The sequence below is a fragment of the Manduca sexta genome, chromosome 27 (assembly GCF_014839805.1).
Source record: "Manduca sexta isolate Smith_Timp_Sample1 chromosome 27, JHU_Msex_v1.0, whole genome shotgun sequence".
NCBI classification, from domain to species: domain Eukaryota; kingdom Metazoa; phylum Arthropoda; class Insecta; order Lepidoptera; family Sphingidae; genus Manduca; species Manduca sexta.
In genome coordinates this window covers 20521291-20541056 of record NC_051141.1, presented here as the reverse complement: position 1 = coordinate 20541056, position 19766 = coordinate 20521291, and the positions used below count along the sequence as shown (strand labels likewise).

The following is a 19766-nucleotide window of genomic DNA, read 5'->3' as shown; positions in this document are numbered from 1 at the left end:
AATTAAAAGGAGGATAAGTAAACAGCCTGTTTAATGAACAAATTCAATGATTAACCTAATGGCGTTCAATCTGCTTATGCGAGTCAGGCGTTCACCGTAGGCTCGGAATGGTACCACTTTTAGCTTTGGTTACGATATCCCGCAAAATAACGTACGTTCTGTGACATCTATGATATTTCATTGCTATTCATAAGGTTAAAAATAAGTACACTTTAAAACTCACACGACAATCTGAGAAAGAACAAAGAACAAAGACAAGCTGAGAAAAGCGGAAACCTAAAACATGGCTATAAAGTAAAAATAACCTAACACAAAGAATGATCGAAGAGCAAACACAATGTAGCGACCCTTGAATGGTGTCGTCGAGTGCCGAACGTCGAGTCGCTCCTGACTCGCAGGAGGTGAGGCCCTTTGAACGTAATTAAACCCATCGAGCCATTAGTGGAGGTGGCAGACAAGTGGATCAAAGGCCGCGAGCACCACTCGCCGCCGGCCCCGGCGAGGACGCGTCTCCACGGGACGGGAACATGCTGAGGGCAGAAGCGGGGACTTATTCTTACAGCTCACCGACACTCTTTCTTTCCTTTCCATCAACATGCATTTTAAATAAGTAATTATCTTCTGCGCTGAGACACTAACCGCCTAGTGCAGACTTTATGACGTAGATTTTATGAAACGTGTGCACTACAATGCAGTGCTGGGTAATTCGAAGCTCTGCTGTCGATGTTTATCATCAGCCGAACGAACTGTTCTTCAAGACATAAGAATGTAAAATTACCCTGTATATTTCCTTCCTCATTCCGCTACATTGGAAACGCACCCTCATCGAAGGGTGTGAAACACTCAGGCACTTACAAAAGTGCTCGCCGGCTGCTTCTCGGGAGCTGATTAGCTATCGAGGGCAAGAATATAATTTGATTAATTCAATTAATCGACGAATCGGCGTCATTGAAGATGAGATGCCGAAGTGGCCTCGAAACCAGTAATTGTTCTTTGAGATGTTTAGTTATCTTGAGATAACTGTACTTCAGTAAGTTATTAGGTCCGATTGATAAAATCCCGTCATTTTGGCTCGTTCTAAGAAATAGCATTGAGGTGACATCCGGTATATTATATTTTTTTAAGGGCATGTTTCATTACTTCTGAATAAATGCTTCTCGTCACATAAATATAACTGCCAACTCAATACAAGCCACCATATAATCTATGACCTCAACGAATGGTAATAAAATAAGTATCAGCTGTTTAATACAATTTACTTGAAACCTGTGAAACAGATCCTCAGTCGGTATACTATCTGAGAATTACCTGACACATCATCTTTCTTCGTGATTTTCATCTCGTGGAATTAGCTTCTACTCATAACTGCAAATGACCGTGTAAAATGTCCTCTGTACATATTAGATTTGAATTGAATAATTGCATCACAACCAAACCAACCTTAAAGAAACTGCGTACGGATATTCTATTTTTAAATATTTATATTCAAATGGATACCTGAAACAAAGCGTAACAATTGTGTTTCATTGTTCATATCTGCCACAATTATTCAATAACCCAATACTAATAGACATAGAATTTTTATATCTAATGTGGAAAACGTAAGTGCATATTTTAGTATATTCTTTCCCATTGTGTATATTTCAGTAGCAAAATGTGTTCTACGCTATTATATAAACAATTACCAGTTTTGAGTTTATTTTTGGAAAACGTTAGTGGCAAATTATACTGCGTTCTATATAAATACCTGTCTGGAAGAAATAAAGAATATACTAAAGCATTTATCAACAGATCGGGGCAAACTATACCGGAAGGGGTTCCCGTAGAAATGGCGCCAAATTTTAAGACCTGTATAAGCAGGTGATGTAAATAGGCCATGTTCAATCTAGAAATTAATGTAAGTGACAAACTTCACAAGTTTTCACTAGGGAATCTAGAAAAATATTTAATAGTTTAGTGTCATAACAATAACAATTAGTTATTGTGTAAATAAAGGCACATCTAATAAGGAACAGTATTTTGACAATGCATATTTTTTGCATATTTTAACTTGTTTTAGTGCATATTCGCATGTTTAATTTGTAATTTTGATAGTGCATATAATCGCATGACGTCTAGTAATAGATAAAGAGTAACATCTCACGCAAGTCTAAGGCACGTCACCAGGCGGATAGATTTGCACCACTACAGATGGCCCGCAGGCGATCTCACTAGTTGTCAGTTTGAGCGGTGGGGTTCATCGGGCGCCACCTAATCTGTAGCTTAGCGCTCTCTGAATATCCGACACCAGCTAGAGAGAATTCAAAGTGTCACTGAAGGCAAACGAGCTTGGCACAGAACACCAAACAGGGAGGGATGTTAGCCAAGATAAAGCTACAAGAAAATCTTATTAGAGTATGTATCGTTTTATAGATGTAAGCATTTGCATTCAAAAATACAGCCAGCAATAAACAGTCTCGAACTTGTACTTTAAAATAAGTTTATAAATTAATAAGAAAGGAGCAAATAAATTCTCAACAGCATAATGTCAGTAATGTTAACATGAAAAATGTTGCAATCAACCAACAGCTTAATAAACCTTTCTACGATTTTATTTCATGTTTCTACATCTCTTAAACGATCGTTATGAGACAAAGGAAATTGCAAGTACAATATTTATGAATTGTGCATTCAACTATTTGTATTATATTTTAAAGAAATGCCCGGAGTTTATTTTCTTTTATTTGATTTGCCGTAATATAAAAAAACTAGAATAGGATAGACGGTGCAAGCTTGAAATAATGTCCTTACTTTAAATATAAATTATAATTCTAGGAGCACAACAAAATACGATAAAATCTCAGAGATATTTTTTCATATTTAATTTGTATCATTAATTTTAAATGCATTACTTTCAGCATGCCATTATACTTAGTTGCTATACTATTCTTATTATAGTTTTCAGTGTCCTTAAATCATGACGTCTGTAATTGTGTATAAGCTTACAGTGGCGAAGCGTCCATACAAGTCGATTCCTACCGGGTTACCTTTTGTAAATTAATTTAAAATAATAAATGAAAAACATAACTATATAACCAGTTATATAGTTATGTTATGACTTGTCTGAATATACTATTATTATTCCAGAATAATAATAGTATATTCAGACAAGTCATCCTATACCTACTTATTTCATTAAATCAATACTTCAACGATTACGGTACATAGTTCATATTATTATCAATTCGTTAAATCGTAACTCGCGCGCAGTGCCCGCGCCTTATAGTGTTCGAAGTGAACCCGGCCGCGCATAGCTTCCCTCGCGGTATTGTTGTCTCTTTCTCACGCAGCGCGGTGTCTTTGTCTAATCTTTTGGAAGTGACGTAAAAATACATGTGTGCGTGCGTGTATGTGTACTTCAGGGTAACCCGAGAATTTGCGGCTTAATGTTGGGCCATTGGCGCGAAATTTTTTAATAATTTAGAATGTATAATTAGTGTGTGTGTATAGTGTGGGTTATTAATTTTTGTTGGGCTATTTTAGATAAGTACCTATGTTCAAAATATGTGATTATTTGTTAAATTTAGAGTTTAGTCATAATGATTATGTTAGAAGGAAATTATAATGTATTATGATATTTTACTAATTTTAATTTATTGTGAACAACGTATTACATGATAATTGTATAAAAAAATATTTCCTAGGGTTACCTTTTGAAAATTTTCACCCTTCGCCACTGTAAGCTTACAATTGGCTAATGAAAACAGTGCCCTCAAACGGAATTCTGTGGAATTTTGTGGCGGGGATTCGCAGTCGAAATATGTAAGTAACGTGAACTACTTGCGGGCTAGTCGTGTACGCTCGCGTTATTGTGTTAAGACAATGGTTTAGTTGTAGGAGCAGCACGCTTACGGTTGAGGTCTTCAGTTTGGTGATCGGGCCGTAAAATAAATAAATTACAAAAAGCCTTTGTACCCTCTTATAGCTCATTACAAGTGGAGTGGAGGAGAGTACAAAAAAAAAGATTTATAATATGTGTTACAAATGTATTCAATTCGACGATTACGATTCAACCCACTCAACCACTACTCGTTAATTATTTTAAGACAATCACCGACTGTTATTTTAAACGGACCTAACATGGTTGAACTTCTTCATCGCTTCCAGAAGCTAGGCAGAAGTATTTGTTTGGGCCGGTGGTTCAGCCATCAAGCGAGGTATTTATCGCCGGACCTTGACACGCTCGCGGCCGCCCGCTATATTTACGAGCCGACATGCGAGGACGCGCCGGACTGGCTCGGAGGTGGCTCCGAATTAACCCGTCTAAGTCTGGAGCCGACATCTCACAATACTGCGCATAATTTATTAATATGGATCGCATATTTATTAGAGAATGAAGATGTTAAATAACTTTATTAAATGAATTTATAATTAATTGTCATCTGCGTAATAGTCCAGCACTTATTTATTCAGTAATGCCAAAGTAAAGTATATTAAGTCACAGTTCATTATTGTAATAACAATAACAGTAGGATTTATATTAAGTTTAAAAGCACAAAGTGTTGAACTGACGTATATATAAAGGTAATGTAGTGGGTTGCGGCAGTCGCGCGCAAACCGCCTAATTCAATATTTAATCAATAAATGTATCAATCTCTGGTCGCATTACATTAATTACGTAGCAGTATCTATACAGAGTTTGTAATCCTAAATAGAACGCGTGGTTACTTTCCATGATTGCTCGTGCAGCTCATAACCAGACGAGCAATTAGCTTGTTTCGTCACCAGCAGCGGCCTAAAGGATGGTCGAGATGGTCAACGGAAGGGTCCTCGCGCGGAGACGTAGCTGCCTACGCGTTGCTTATTTTATTGCTTTAAATGACTAGACGAGCTTGCCGTTCGCCTGATGGTAAGTAGTACGACCGCCCATAAACAGTAGAAACACCAACCAACACATTGAATTATGAAGTATTGTTTGGTGTTCCAGTACGCTCGGCATCCTAAGACAAGAGATGTTGAATTTTATTTACACAGGCTACTAGGTCCTGCAAACCGGAACAGAACAGTGACTACACACTGCTGCTTGGCGGCAGAAATAGACATTACGATGGTACCTACCCAGGCGGACTCTCACATATGAAAGACTTACTACCAGTATAGTAGCTAGCCCGCCGGAGCCTCGCACCAGCTAAGGCTCTCACTGCTCGTCAGTTAGTCATCATGGCATTCAGTAGGATTATTTAATAAAACCAAATCCGCTTATGCGAAGATCGGCACAGACATTTCAAAATGGTTTCCTGAAAAAGTTATCTACTATAGATGTTACCACGTAAATTGGTAAATTAGACGGTCTTTTCTTGCAGGGGAATTTGTGCCTTCCAGCATCGCTAGACTATCTGTACGACAAAACAAATTCAAAACATCTTCACACGATATTACTTTAGACAAAGTATGAACTTATATAGCTTCGCTGATGAACTTGGTGTAACCGCGGTAATAAAATAGTTGCTCTAATGTTAGTCTGTCGAGTTATCTTTTACGAGATCACACTAAGCAAATTAACTACACCATATTCATATAGATACCCAAGTGCAAGTTTTTATCAGTTGGCGGCCTTCTCTGAGACTGTCTGAGAGGGTATCATCGGCTTGTACCTGTATTACTATAAAAAAAGATCACTGTTTGCCGCGGAGGCGTTGGAAAGTAAATATTTATTATACTTCGTTTAACCGTTTGTTTACTATTGGTAGCTCCATCATCAATAAGTGATGTGCTAATGCCTTAACGATTCGAAGTTTTATAATAACCCATACAATTTATGAAGCAGTTTTGAGCGTTTTAACACATTCATAAATTTTTTAATTGTTTTATAAACACACTAGTCCATTGAAATGTTACATTTTTTAGGCCTTACCTTGCGTTTTTTAGAGGACGCAATTTTATTTTTTTGAAGTGTAGGGGGGGTCAGTCTAAAGCTAAAACCAAGTTTGTGGGGTCGCCACCCTTGTCCCACGGCCGCCATCTTGAAAATAGGGGTTGAAATGGTTTTTACGATGTATCTCTTAAACTATTTATCTGACAAAAAAATGTATAAACATTTTTTGTTGCAAATTAAATTCTCTACAACTTTGGTCTAGTAACTTTTGTCGTGGAACTATAAATAAAAAAAAAATAAGCGAAAATGTTAAGAAATTCAATGTTAAGCAATGTCCATTGCAACGTCATCAGAACGTGTGTTTATAAGGTTCATAATACTTTTTTTTGTACTCTCATTTATACCCAAATACCCAAGGGACCATTAGGGAACAAAAGAACATCTGCCTGCTATTATTATTATTATTTCTAACCTCTCTTATTGTAAGAATAGCTGATAATATTGTGTTGAAGTTGTCGTTCAACTTATATCTTTTAGTTGTGCTACATATTTCTGTACGTGCGGATGTATTTTATTCTGTTTTTAATTGTGAAGACGATATCGAATGATTTTAGACACGATTTTAACTTTAGTGAAAACTACTTTTTTTTATTAGCATTTTGACTTTTAAAAGTCAATATGCTAATAAATAACTTACTTACGACAACAACAACACAATATTATCAGCTATTCTTACAATAAGAGAGGTTAGAAATAATAATAATAATAGCAGGCAGATGTTCTTTTGTTCCCGAATGGTCCCTTGGGTATTTGGGTATTAATGAGAGTACAAAAAAAAGTATTTTGAACCTTATAAACACACGTTCTGATGACGTTGCAATGGATATTGCTTAACATTGAATTTCTTAACATTTTCGCTTATAACTTTTTTATTTATAGTTCTACGACAAAAGTTACTAGACCAAAGTTGTAGAGAATTTAATTTGCAACAAAAATGTTTATACATTTTTTTTGTCAGATAAATAGTTTAAGAGATACATCGTAAAAACCATTTCAATCCCTATTTTCAAGATGGCGGCCGTGGGACAAGGGTGGCGACCCCACAAACTTGGTTTTAGCTTTAGACTGACCCCCCCTACACTTCAAAAAAATAAAATTGCGTCCTCTAAAAAACGCAACCCCAAATGTAACTTTTCAATGGACTACACCTTATCCAGGCATTTAAATGGCTATATTTTACTTATTAAAATAAACAATTTCTCTAAAGCACTATAGTAATCATGTTTATATATTATTTGGAACAATCATAATATATTTATGAATACAAAATGAAAATCATAATATATTTCTTTACTGTATTTATTTATGTTTAACAAATAAATGATTATATTTATGATTTAATTTACAATGCGAAATATTTGTTTCAAGAAAAAAGCAACGAAGTAAGTATTCGTTACACAATGTATCGGCTCAATACATATTTTATCGATGGATGAATATCGGCGCTAAAATAAGTCGCCCCACTATTAAAAAGAAAAAAGAACTATTTATGAAGAATTTATATTTTCATCTAGGATTGTTTGCCAATAATTAAGAGACTTCATAGGCGCGCTAATGTTGAAAAAAAAATAATAAACGTTTGTACGAAGTACAATTAAGCATATCGTATGACAGCCCACACAGTATTACAATTTAGGAAAAATCACAAGGTGGCAAATTGAACAATAAATTCCTAGTGTAATTAGCACCGTGAATGTTGCTAAGCAGTCACATGTTTAGCAACACAGCGCGCGTCACGTCGGCGCGTCACAGCGCGGCGCAGCGGGCGCTGATCGGTAGTTTCATTACGTTTTCATTGGTATTAATGGCGCAGTTCTCGAATCCACGAGCATTTGTCATTGTCGCGGCTCCGATCAATATCGCCTAACTTCGGCATTTATTTATGTCATTATTTTTTCCGGGGGCGAGAATGTGCGCTGATGGTAAAGTGCGGATGGAAAGATACTGCATTGTTTGACGGTCGTAAGAATAATGCCGGTGCGAGTTATTTTCCATTGCCAAGCAGTTGTAAAATCGAGCCAGCAATATTTTATAAGTTCAATAGAAATTAATATGTACATTCACCCACAGAAGTAGCTGATTAAATTCAAAACTACAAAACGCTTTTCCCCGTTAACTTCAATCGAAATATTGCTTTTTCTTCATTTAAAATAAAATCTTTACAAATATTGTTAGTAGAGATACCTACACAAGTTTAAAGGCGATTTAAAATTTGAAATGTTTTCTATTACTTTGTGGCTGTACTGTACTAAATGTATACATATATAATTAGTAGAATAAGTAGTTATATCTCATAGTAAATAGACCCATAGTGACTCTTAAACTCATGTCCCAAGGGTACGCAGCACGCTAGTCTGACACAATTCAGTCTAGTGCTAGAATTACTGAATCATCCCCAGGGACTCTGCCTTGTCTAAATACCTATTACTATTTATTACTGAAGGGATTTATTTAATCACATGAGTAGCAAATTAATACCGGAGTATTGTTAGCTGACATGAAGTGGGGGCTAACCGTGCCGATACAGGACTTAGTAAGATTGTCAAAGTTTTATCATCAAATACTTTCTAATACTGTCTAGGAATTAGTACACACAGTGAGCCGAAGTCACAGGGTCCGATTTGTTGGTTAATGGTTTCTCCTACATGACATATCACATTTAATATCCAACCAAAAAAATAAACTATTGTATTCAGTGATACCTCACCACACTGCAAACACTGCTGGTCATTATAGTTTCCCTAAACTTCGGCTTAACCCTCATAAGTTGTTTGTCGTTGTGTTATCTAGTGACCATAAACCATCGTCACATATTATCAACTAGTTCTTCTTGATTAATTTAGTTTTACATCCATAGACAATAGACATTGAAGGCATGTAGGTAACATCACCATATTTAAATCACCAGCTGTCGCATAATTATCCATACGACCTCCCTTAAAAAATTGGCAAAATGAAACCTAGTACAAAGTATTACATCAGACCCATGTAACGTCTCAACTCATAAATAAAACCAGATATTTCCGCTAACCACTATAATCGCACTACACGGGCGTCGAGTGAGCGGCGAGTTATTCCCCTTGAATGCGTAACGGACACACAAACAAACAGAGGCGACGCGTAAACACGCTACGTCCAAACACTGTCGATAGCGAAATATTTAAAGCTATTTGCAAAGAGTGCGCCGTGAACAGTCAGTGAGTCATCGCGAGCGCTGGCGCGGAACGTCCTTGCCTGTTGGTTATTAGTCTGTCTGTCAAACGGCGGCTCAGTGTTGTGTACAAGAGTGACGCGACGGACAAATCGCTCGGCTGATAGCGGCACGCGTAAACAATACCTTCAGAACTTCGAATTAGAAGTAGGTCACGTCGCACTGTTCAACCCACCGTAAGCTTTGTTGAGCCTCATCTTATCAGTAAAATGATACACTAGCTTCGTAACCGGAATACATTAGTAAACACTACAATCAACAGAAATACTCAAACAGAAGGAAGATGTATTTTTTATAATGATTTTATTTGTTTACGGAATGTTACGACATCAAAATAAGACTAGTTTATGGATTATATGGGGGTGTTTCGTTTATTTTTCTCGCGATCTTTCGAAGACTTTGCCGTCTTATGGTCGCGGCGCCGACCCTCCGCTGTCCGCCGACTCAGTATTTTTCTGTACGTCTAAAGTACTACCTTTAATAATAATTTACTGTAAGTGTTTTGGCTAAGTGCTGTAAACTTTCATTGAATTATAATAAATACACAAAAGTCAAAAATTTCGCTGAATTTGATCAGTCCAAATTGCTTTATAAGCTGTAGCGACACAGGCGCATGTTGGGACATGTGGCTTGCCCGTCATTTTATATGAATAGGAACTAATTCAGAGCGAGAGGTGTGTAATGATAATCACATAAATTCTATGTAAGTACTGATTTTGTTTCCGACGGAACATACTTGTTCATAAAAATCATATTTTTCTCGTGAATAAAGTTTTAATTAAACAATGAACAACAACAAATACATGCAGATGTATTCCTACTTTTAACCAATTAAACCACTATGTGTTAATATATTCCAACATTTCTCATCCAGCGCTGGACTGGGAGAAAAGATTCAGCCAATCAAGCGACCTTCCTCTCAGCCGCACAAGTACAAGAGCCGGCGCAGAGCGGCGGCGTATTCAGCGCGCCAAGTGGAGCGCGCACTCCGCCCCGACTCGCCGCTAACAGCTGCGCCACGCCAGGCTTCTAGCGTCCGCAATGAGCGGTTTAGCACAATTATTTACTGGTACGGCAAAATACATGCGCGTGATCTGATGGTAAGTAAAAATTGATTGAAGTTGTAAATTATATACTTTCTCAAAACTTTACCGATGAAGTTCGAAACGTGGCGAGTACATTGAACACGGGTCATTAAATTGAAAGAGTCGCGTGGCTATTCCGCAATTACGTGACCAATGAAACGTGGAAGAATGTAGCAACCCGAGAACAGAAAACCGAGTTGCAATTCAACAAACCTGGCCATCGACGCCGCTGTGAGTTCTGTGTGTCGGAGTTCTTATACATAAAGCGTATCATTATGTAGAAACGGGAGATTTCAATTGTTGATTAACCACCTTCACTGAACTAAGGATTTTCAACTGTACTGCAGGTGCAGAGAGTGCCTTTTGCTCTTTTCAAATGCATGGAAATATGAAAAATATATTTTATTTTTCATTTGTACTGAATAATTTACAGCATGTATCGTCGAGTCGGAAATATCGGTGTAGGAAGCAATTCTTTATGAGAAATTGCGCAAATTCCCCCTGAGGTTTCAAAACGATGAATTATTAATGGCTCGAGCAGCTAATAATGGAACTAAATCCAATGCGACACGATGCAATGTGGACACTTATTTTTTAGTTGCGATATTTGATAATTTATGCCAACTGAATATCTTTTTTATTTATTGCCGTAACTTATTATGTCCATCTTCAGAATAACTATTATTTGAATTAAAATTATTGTTATTTATTTTGAAGTGAAGAAAAGTGAGATTTTTTTTTTTTTCTTTAAATGACGAGTCGAGCTTGCCGTTCGCTCAAAAAATAGTAAGCGATACGACCACCCGTAAACAGTAGAAACACCTATCAAAATATTAAATTACAAAGTATTGTTTGATATTCTACTTCGCTCGGCATCCTGAGATATGAAATGTTAAGTCTTTTTACGTCCAGTAGTTACACTGGCTACAATGCCCTTCAAACCAGAAAAGTGACTACACACTGCTGCGTGGCGGCAGAAATAGACATTGCGGTGGTTTCTACCCAGGCGAACTCTTACATGTGAGAAACCTACCACTAGTAAAACACCTCACTTAGCAATCAGTAATCATAGCCCCGGAGTAACGACAGCAAGTCTTCCTAACTCAAAGTCCTAAATACAATTATTTTCTTTATTATTCATTTCAGGGCTACTCATGTGGTTCGACTCTGTAAAGCGACAACATATTATTCCCTCAGTCCTCCCAACTTTTACCGAGGGAGGTAAACAAGCCCTCTAGTAGACCACTCGTCGCGACCCTCTCATCGTTATTTGCGTCCAATTTTATCGTTTGAATTTTCCATTTGAATGCCCTCAAGACGCTGGTCGATTGACGTCTTTAAGGGACAAGTAAGACTTAAATACAGTTACACGTGACATTTATGGTAACCTCGTCGCTATTGGTCTAGTTAGTGTCCATTTTGGGCTATGACTAAAGGATAGGTTCGATTATAGCTGATATGTATTAGAGTTGTTCGAAAGTGGAATTTGTACTTTACACAGACGTAGAACATTAATGATGTCAGACTATCGCGACACTATTTTAGCATCTGCTTACCCCTTCGGCGGAAAGGCGTGACTTTACTATCAACACGACACTTTCAATAAAAGCAACCCTCACGTCAGCTCATCTATTGAGCGACTTCCCCCCCCTGCGCCCGTGTCGCTGCTCAACCCCAAGCTCGGTACGCACTAGCAATTAGCAAGTCAAATGCTGTGCCTTCCATTTATTCTCTTTACTGGGTGTACACCTCGAACCTTTTCTTAGATATCCACAGATAAGCGATTAAGCGTGTTAAGCGCTTCTCGTGTGGGGGTTTTTGTGCGTAAGCGATTACTGCATAATGAGTTGGTGGGAACGTATCCAGATAGAATTTAAATGAGGTAAAGTATGTGGAGACGATGTAGAATGTTATAGGTGCTTTATGATATGTGATCATTGATCACTTTGTATCACGCGAGGAATTGCGAATTCGTTGCTTGAGCCTTGAGGAGGAGCAGCAGTGTTTCAGGGAGAGACGATGGAGTTGTATGGCAATTGGCTTTAATGACAAAATCAAATTAGTGATAGAGTACGTAGATAGTCTACAGCATTGCTCTACTCATTTAAAATAATCATATTTTATTAGCTTTTCGTAAACATTTAAATAATCTAAATAATAAAAATATGGACAAGCGCAAGCGTAACATTCGATTAAGTACTAAATTAATAGCCAACACAAGGTTTCTTTCACTGTTAATGAAATCGTCAATCACACGCCGGGGCGTAGTTTTACAATGCAATATGCATCGGCGGGCTGGGGGGGCGGGGGGGTTGTGCAGGGGCGCGGGGAGGGGCGGAGCGTTATAGAATCAATCAGCGCACAAACAATCACAGCGATTTATTATTTTTCAATCAAATCAATAACAAGCAATTTGGAAAACAAAAAACAATAAAAAAACGCGCAATCAAATGAATCTACAAAACAAATAGGTTTGTATTTTTGTTGGTATGTACAGATATTGTATTTGTGTGAGGGACATTTTTTTGCTTTTCATAAAATCATTGTGTATTGCCAGAGCAATGTAAAATAAAAGTAACCAATAGTTAATTATTTAGTTTACTGAAATAATTGTTAAGTTTCTTTCTGTTTGGCTTCGAATGAGCTAAGAACTTTAGATACTGCATCAGAGAAACTATCTGAATGAGTAAAGGGAATAGAAGGAGTCGAGAATCCGGATGAAGTACTAGCAAACAGTCTGTTTCGAGCTCTTCTGAGTTTTGGTGCCATACGTTAAAATGGTTAAAGGAACATTATTCTGAAACCAAATTACATTTCACTTCATGAGATATTTCTTGTAGAAATTAAAATACCTACAAGTCAAGTTCAAGTCTTAATACTAGGGCCGCATTCAAAGCTTTGATTTTTGAATAAATACTTTTAGTTTGGATATGGAAGCTGTATCTTTGATGATAATAGCCCCTGTGTTATACATTATGCGCCTCCCAATTTACTTCTTTATAGTCAATTAACAATATCAATTTTATTACAATTTCTAAGTAATCTAAATCTGTGTTCTTTTTTAGTTTGGAAAGTTATATTTTATTTTATATATCTATTATTTTTCTTATTAAAAGGCAAGTGTTGTATTTACATAAGTTGTTAATTTTCAGCAATTCTGTTTCAGCGTTAATTTTGTCTATTGGTCTAAATAATCATAATGTTTAATTCGCCAGATGTGATTGCACTAAGTACTAGTATATATTATAATTTAATATTAATATAGAATATAAACGATTTACTTTAGACGTGACATCGTAACAGTAATGTAGATCATTACGCTGACAACCCCGCTCCAAAACCTGTATTGTCAATGGATTTATGTTTAAGCATATTTACTTTGAGAAACACCTACTGTTTATATAGGTATAGAGACTACAGACAAAATTTACGTTTCAAAATTATACCCAGAGTATCTCCGACAGTAGCTGTACGAAGGTAAATCCTTGGCATTACAATTCTTCGTTTATTTCTCTTGATGTGTACATAAATTAGGGCGCGATTAGAGAGATGCCCCTCCATAAATTACCTGGCCGGTATGTTTCGATTCAGAAGACATTACGGTGGCAACACTGCGGGCAAAATGAGAGGATACTAACAACTCTTAGTTTTTGAGGAATTCTTAAAAATATGACAGCTACGATATAGAACTATATTTTTTTACCATTCATACGCGTCACTTATAAGAAAAATCTACTGAACAGATTAAATTTAATGTATTTCAATGTTATAAATTTTTTTAATTGTGCGCAAACTTATCTAGTCGTTTAGTAACACAACCAGACCAACATTTTCGAAACCGCATTATTACGTGTCCCAGTAACATCAAAATAGCTGACATTCAGTGATTCGTGCGCCACCCATAGCCTTCTAGCGAGTCCCGGGAAATGTTAATGGCATCAATTAATACAGCGCTGGCCCACTCCCGGTGCCGCTCAATAATTACCCCGCAATAAATTCGCCGGGAGACGGCGCTCGTAAAACTCGCACTCAATAGTTTTATCTGGTGTTTGGTAAGAAAACGCGCTTGTGGTCGTGTCTCGGACACTCGCTACTCACAGCTCCAGTGCCTTAGATACGTATGTGTAACTCGTATTGTCCTTGAGAGGGCATGGCTGCGGTACGGACGTGTGTTAACAACACCTAATGGATACCTTACTTTATACATTTTACAATGATTGGCCAATAATATATAGAATAATTTGTTTCGAATATAAACTGGCACAAATGCGACTTAAATCGTAAACCAACACAATCGTAGGAGATTGTCGCTTATTACAAAACCTTATAAATACGTATTTAATTTCGATTTATCCGTTCAAATTACGCTTCTCATTCACCCGCGCCTAGATATTGAGACCTTTCTCCAGCGAGTCACACACATCGATTAAGCGCTAAAGCGGCTTTAGAGGATTTAGGGTTGTCAGGCCGTAGTCATTGGTGCATTAAAGATATTAATAACTAGAATTTCTCGCGGTTTTGCCCGCGAATTTTCCGGATAAAAGTCCCGCTGTATTCCTACATGTTTCCTATTCCGTGATTTTATATAGCCTTCCTCGATAAATGAGCTATCCAACACTAAAGACTTTTTCGATTAGAACCAATAGTTCCTGAGATTAGCGCGTTCTAACAAATATAAAATCGTCAGCTTTATATATTAGTATAGATTACATTTTGATTCAACTTTATCCAATCCCAAATACGATAAAATTGAATAATTTATAACAAAATCATTACCATTAATACATGATTGCCGGTATACTTCGTTTCTAAAGAACAAATCTCCATCATAATTATATACATACATACATACATAGTATCACGCCTTTATCCCATAAGGGTAGGCAGAGACTATGGATTTCGACTTTGCACGATCCTTGCATACTTCTCGCGCTTCCTCCACCTTCATTAATCATAGGTATATTTTATTTTAAGTGCTAGCCTTATTTTAATAAACGACCATAATCCATTATGCTTACGTTAAGCTAGCTTTTGATCTACAGTCGATGAACTAATGAGTCGTTGCTAGTACTGCTAAGTTGTGGGACAGCAGTACCCAGCTCGGGCCGAGCCACTTATGTGAGGTGAATTTTTCAGAAAGGAGAGTAGGGGGACCTTAATACTGTAGGTACAAGGACCAATTCTTACAAGATCGTCAATCATTTTTGAAATTTTAAGTTATCACTTTCTGCATATACAGATTTATATAAAAATGTAAAATCAGAAAGAAAGCGGGCAATTTATGCAATATTTTTATGGCAATCGATTCTGTTGTTTAGAATGACCAAAAGACTCTATAGTTAAGGTACTCCCCTTTACGCTCCTGTTTCAAAAATTCCCCTTGTATAATGTCCTCATCGTAGGTACCGGTATTTTGTAAAAAAAAAAGTTAAATATCACGCTGTCAGCCCTAGCGACTGCCTTGGTGGCGTAGTTGTACTTGCTCTGAGGTCCTGGGTTCGAATCCTGGGTCGGGCAAAGTGATATTTGGGTTTTTCTGCTCAGTATCAGCCCGGAGTCTGGAATTTATGCCCGATATGGCGATAGGCTCGCCCCCTATCACATCATGGGACGGAACACATTTGGCGAAAAGTGGGTGCCCTGGTTGCGCCTCTGCATACATCTTCGGGGATAAATACGTGATGTTGTGTGTGTGTGTGTCAGCCCTAAACATAACACACCATAAACCCGAAATGCGTGAATTCTCGTCCTGGAGCAAATGGCTTATCTCTGGAACTATGACACTGATTTTGAAAATTATTTTACTAACAGAAAACTATATTACTCCTGAGTGCTTTAGGCTTTCTTTATCTCTCTTATCGGGCTTATTCTGGGAAAAATATTTATGTCGGAAATCTTTTTCACGCGGGCCGAGCCGTGGTCAAAAGCTCGTGTATTATTAAGTTCGAATAGATCGAAATATGAGTTTAGCGCGCTGTTTTGCTGGCGGGCCTTAATTCACATTAGCCGAGGTATTCGTGAACACACGGATACTGATTACACTGTGTTTTCTGCAAATCTGCGACATTTAGTCAGATGACTGGCTTCGATAACAGCTACGTCTTATTTCTGGGTTGAATTACTCCGCGTTTGTGTTGGTTAAGGTCTTTCTTGGTTATCGAGATTGAGCGTTAAGTCAGTATTCTTGTATAATAATTTTATATTGTACTCATTGCCGGGATAAAAAGAAGCCCATAGCACTCAGTGATAATATAGCTTTTTATTAGCATAAAATTTTTGAAATCGGTTGGGTAGATTTTGAGTTTCATACAAAGTTTTATACCTTCTTTTATTTCTTAGGGGAATTAGGAAATTCCTTATTTCTAAACGCTTTTATCTTCCTATATAATCAAAAAGAGGTTTTGCTTCTGGACCTTTATGTTTGTAACCACATTTTAAGGAGATTCCTCACGGGTCGAACTCGTTATTGAGGCAAGTGATTTACGCCGCAGTTCGGGAACAATGTAAATAACGCTCTGTTCGGCATCGAAAAATAGCTGTAATATTTTGCTCGCGGGGCTGAAGTACGATTTGTAATGTATAGTGCAGAGTTATTGCCTCGTAGAGTTGTACCTCGTGGCTGCCATTGCGGTCAATGGTCAGGTTTTTATCGTAGCGCGTTAAAGTGACTGTGTGATGCTAAGTGCAGTGCATCCCGAAAAAGTCTAGCAACAAGAGACGATGCATTATTTAACAACCCTAAAAAAACCGGTTGTTTTGTATCCAAAATAGCATTATAATAAAGTAGAAATATAATCGCATCAAAGAAAACGCACCACTCACTGATAAACAGTAGTAATACGAAATAGAACTTTGAATCACAGCACTGTCCTCGTCATCTTAAGCTAATGGTGACATCTCAAGATGATCAATAATTACACTCGCCACGACTTTGAGATCACATCTCTAATTTCAATGTAGCTGTTTTGGAAAACGTATTATTATTTCATGATTTAAAGATATAAGTTCTTGCAAACGTACAAAACTCCTTGCACTGCAATCCTGTTGAGTGAAGACATGTTTATAAACAATTCACGTGTTCGTGACAAGTCGCTCGGTGCAACGCGTGGCACACAACTTGCGAGATGAGTTTATATTAGGACATATGGTTTGAATAACTAACATGGAATAAATTCTACAGACTGGATCTTTATTACAACGGAATCCTTTAAGCGCCCGTACTGCAAGGCATGGCATAAACGTGCGCAAAACAGAACTAGCACGCTTTTGCTTGCCGTAAATAGCCAAAGAAGTGGTACGAACACAAGGAGTTTTCTTTAAAAGAAACCAACCATCAAATAAAGTTATTACGCTAATTATAATTCCATCAGATTTTGTGTAACGTAAACGGATTACATCTCAAAGTTTTATTCGACTCGGTGATCCTTTTTACTGGAGTTTTCATATAACAATATTAATTGGGTAAAGTAGTATATTACAATTTATTTGAAAATTATCAATTCTCGTAACCACTGAACTGGTGGAGTGGTTGTAATCCACTCGAAGTAGATCTGCGTCGGATTAACTAATGGGAATTAAAATAAATTTTGGGATCGCGTGCTCAATCCATTATTTACTACTAGGTGTTGCTCGTGAGTCTGCCCGCGTGAATGGTTTTCCCGGAACAAAAATGTTTTTTTGAAAGAGTCTGTGTTTACTTATTGTGATAGTTGTAAGATAGAACACGCATACGGCTTTCGTTTATTTTAATGTGCCTGGGCGCACGCTCGTCACGTCGCGATAGGAGGAAGCCTATGTCCAGCAGTGAACTGTAATGTAGGCTGATAATTATAAGGCATGCTTCTAGGGGTTGAAACCCACTATGATTACACTTCTGCTTAAATATTCGATACCTACATGAGCATAACTATAATTCTAAATCCGTAACATATAACGTAGAATTATAAAGTTTTTGTCGTATAATTGTTAGCTGCCTGGCGTGCGTCGACTTTACTGAAGAAGCATCAGGTATTGAAACGTTTCAGGTTTTAGTTGTTTAGTTGTTGAGAGTCAATACATAGTCTGCCTTATTTTTAAAGATTGCGGTCTCGTTTAACTCTCAAACTTTATCCGTAGTGCTTCACATTTGATTTCCAGTTGTAAATGGTCCTTAGTCTGGAAACTAATTTCTTTTTAGTTATGTTTTTTTTTTATTATTATTTTTTCCCGACGTTTCTTTTCAGTTCATTATTTTGTCTTCTAAGTTGAGTGGACTATTATTTTTAAAAACTCCTCCATATTTTCTTTTTGTATCAATTTCATCGGGTTTTAAAGATAATGTTATCAGAGGTTCGTTGAGTTACACGGCTCTGTGGCATTACACACGGTGCCCATCATGACTTAAAGGAGTTGCAGGCCCAGGAAGCTAGTAGTTCAAAATAGTTTATTGTAAATAATCTATGGAGAGGACAATCTGTCAGTTAATGAGTACTTTCCCTAAACATCAAAATATCCATTGACTGCCGTGCGTAACGTGTTTTGAAATAATATTATTATTCTTACTTATTTGTAACAACAGTACTTAATCCAGATATTTTATCATGACGCGAGTCGTATCAGGAGCATTCTTCTATAATCATCGTAAATGACGTTAAATGTATTACAACTGTACGACTCACCATCGTTGAGAAGCGGCTCGGCGTCGACGTCGGGCTTGCCGGCCGGGCACAGCGGCAGCGCGGGCGACGAGTTCACCACGCCGCCCTCCGCGTCAGTCTGCAACAAAACACTCGTCAGCATCTTGGATAGCAATATGAACCTTATAATAAGTATACGTATTTAGAAGAGGTTGTTATGTAATGGTCTTACTTCTTAATAATTATAATATAATGGCGAAAATTGAATGTTTGTTAGAACTAAACGCATAAACCGCAAAAGGATTGAGAACAAATTTGGACTAGAGAATTTATTATATCCTTTATTTTTTTTATTGCTTTGAACGATGAGACGAGCTTGCCGTTTGCCTGATGGTAAACGATACGACCGCCCATAAACATTTCAAACACCATCCAACACCTTGAATTACAGAGTACTGTTTGGTATTCCACTGCGCTCTCCATCCTGAGACTTGAAATGTTAAGTCATTATGTCCATTGGTTAGACTGGCTACAATGTCCTTCAAATCGGGATACAACAGTGACTACACACAGCTGCTTAGCGGCAGAAATAGACATTGCGGAGGTACCTACCCAGGCGGACTCTCACATATGAGAGACCTACCAGTACAATTATTTGTTTCGTAAGAAATATTTTTATTTTTAATCTTAATTATTACAATTATAATGGCATTGGCGTCATATTCACTGCGTCATTCCGTCTAGTGATTGGACGATTATTCATGCTGACTAAATTGTCCATTGTTGATGCTTAGCAAAGAGGAATTTTTCATCAAAATCGTCACCATATGTCTTAACCTAGCCTGTCTTAGTTGGGTTTACTAGCTGACACCGTCTTGAAATAAGCTCCACGATCCAGTCAGCTATAATAAAATTAAATTCCCTATAATCGTAGTAGCATC

At 37.4% G+C, this 19766-nt stretch overlaps 1 protein-coding gene across 3 annotated transcripts in view; it reads right to left on the bottom strand.

The window, feature by feature from the left end:
• The window catches only part of LOC115441436 (adenylate cyclase type 6), a 270780-nt gene that overhangs the window by 114356 nt on the left and 136658 nt on the right, over window positions 1–19766 (bottom strand). For all 3 annotated transcript variants that reach the window (XM_030166222.2, XM_030166221.2, XM_030166223.2), the window contains exon 5: window positions 18868–18964. In XM_030166222.2, coding sequence (XP_030022082.1) covers window positions 18868–18964 — 97 coding nt within the window. The remainder of the gene's footprint in view (window positions 1–18867; window positions 18965–19766) is intronic.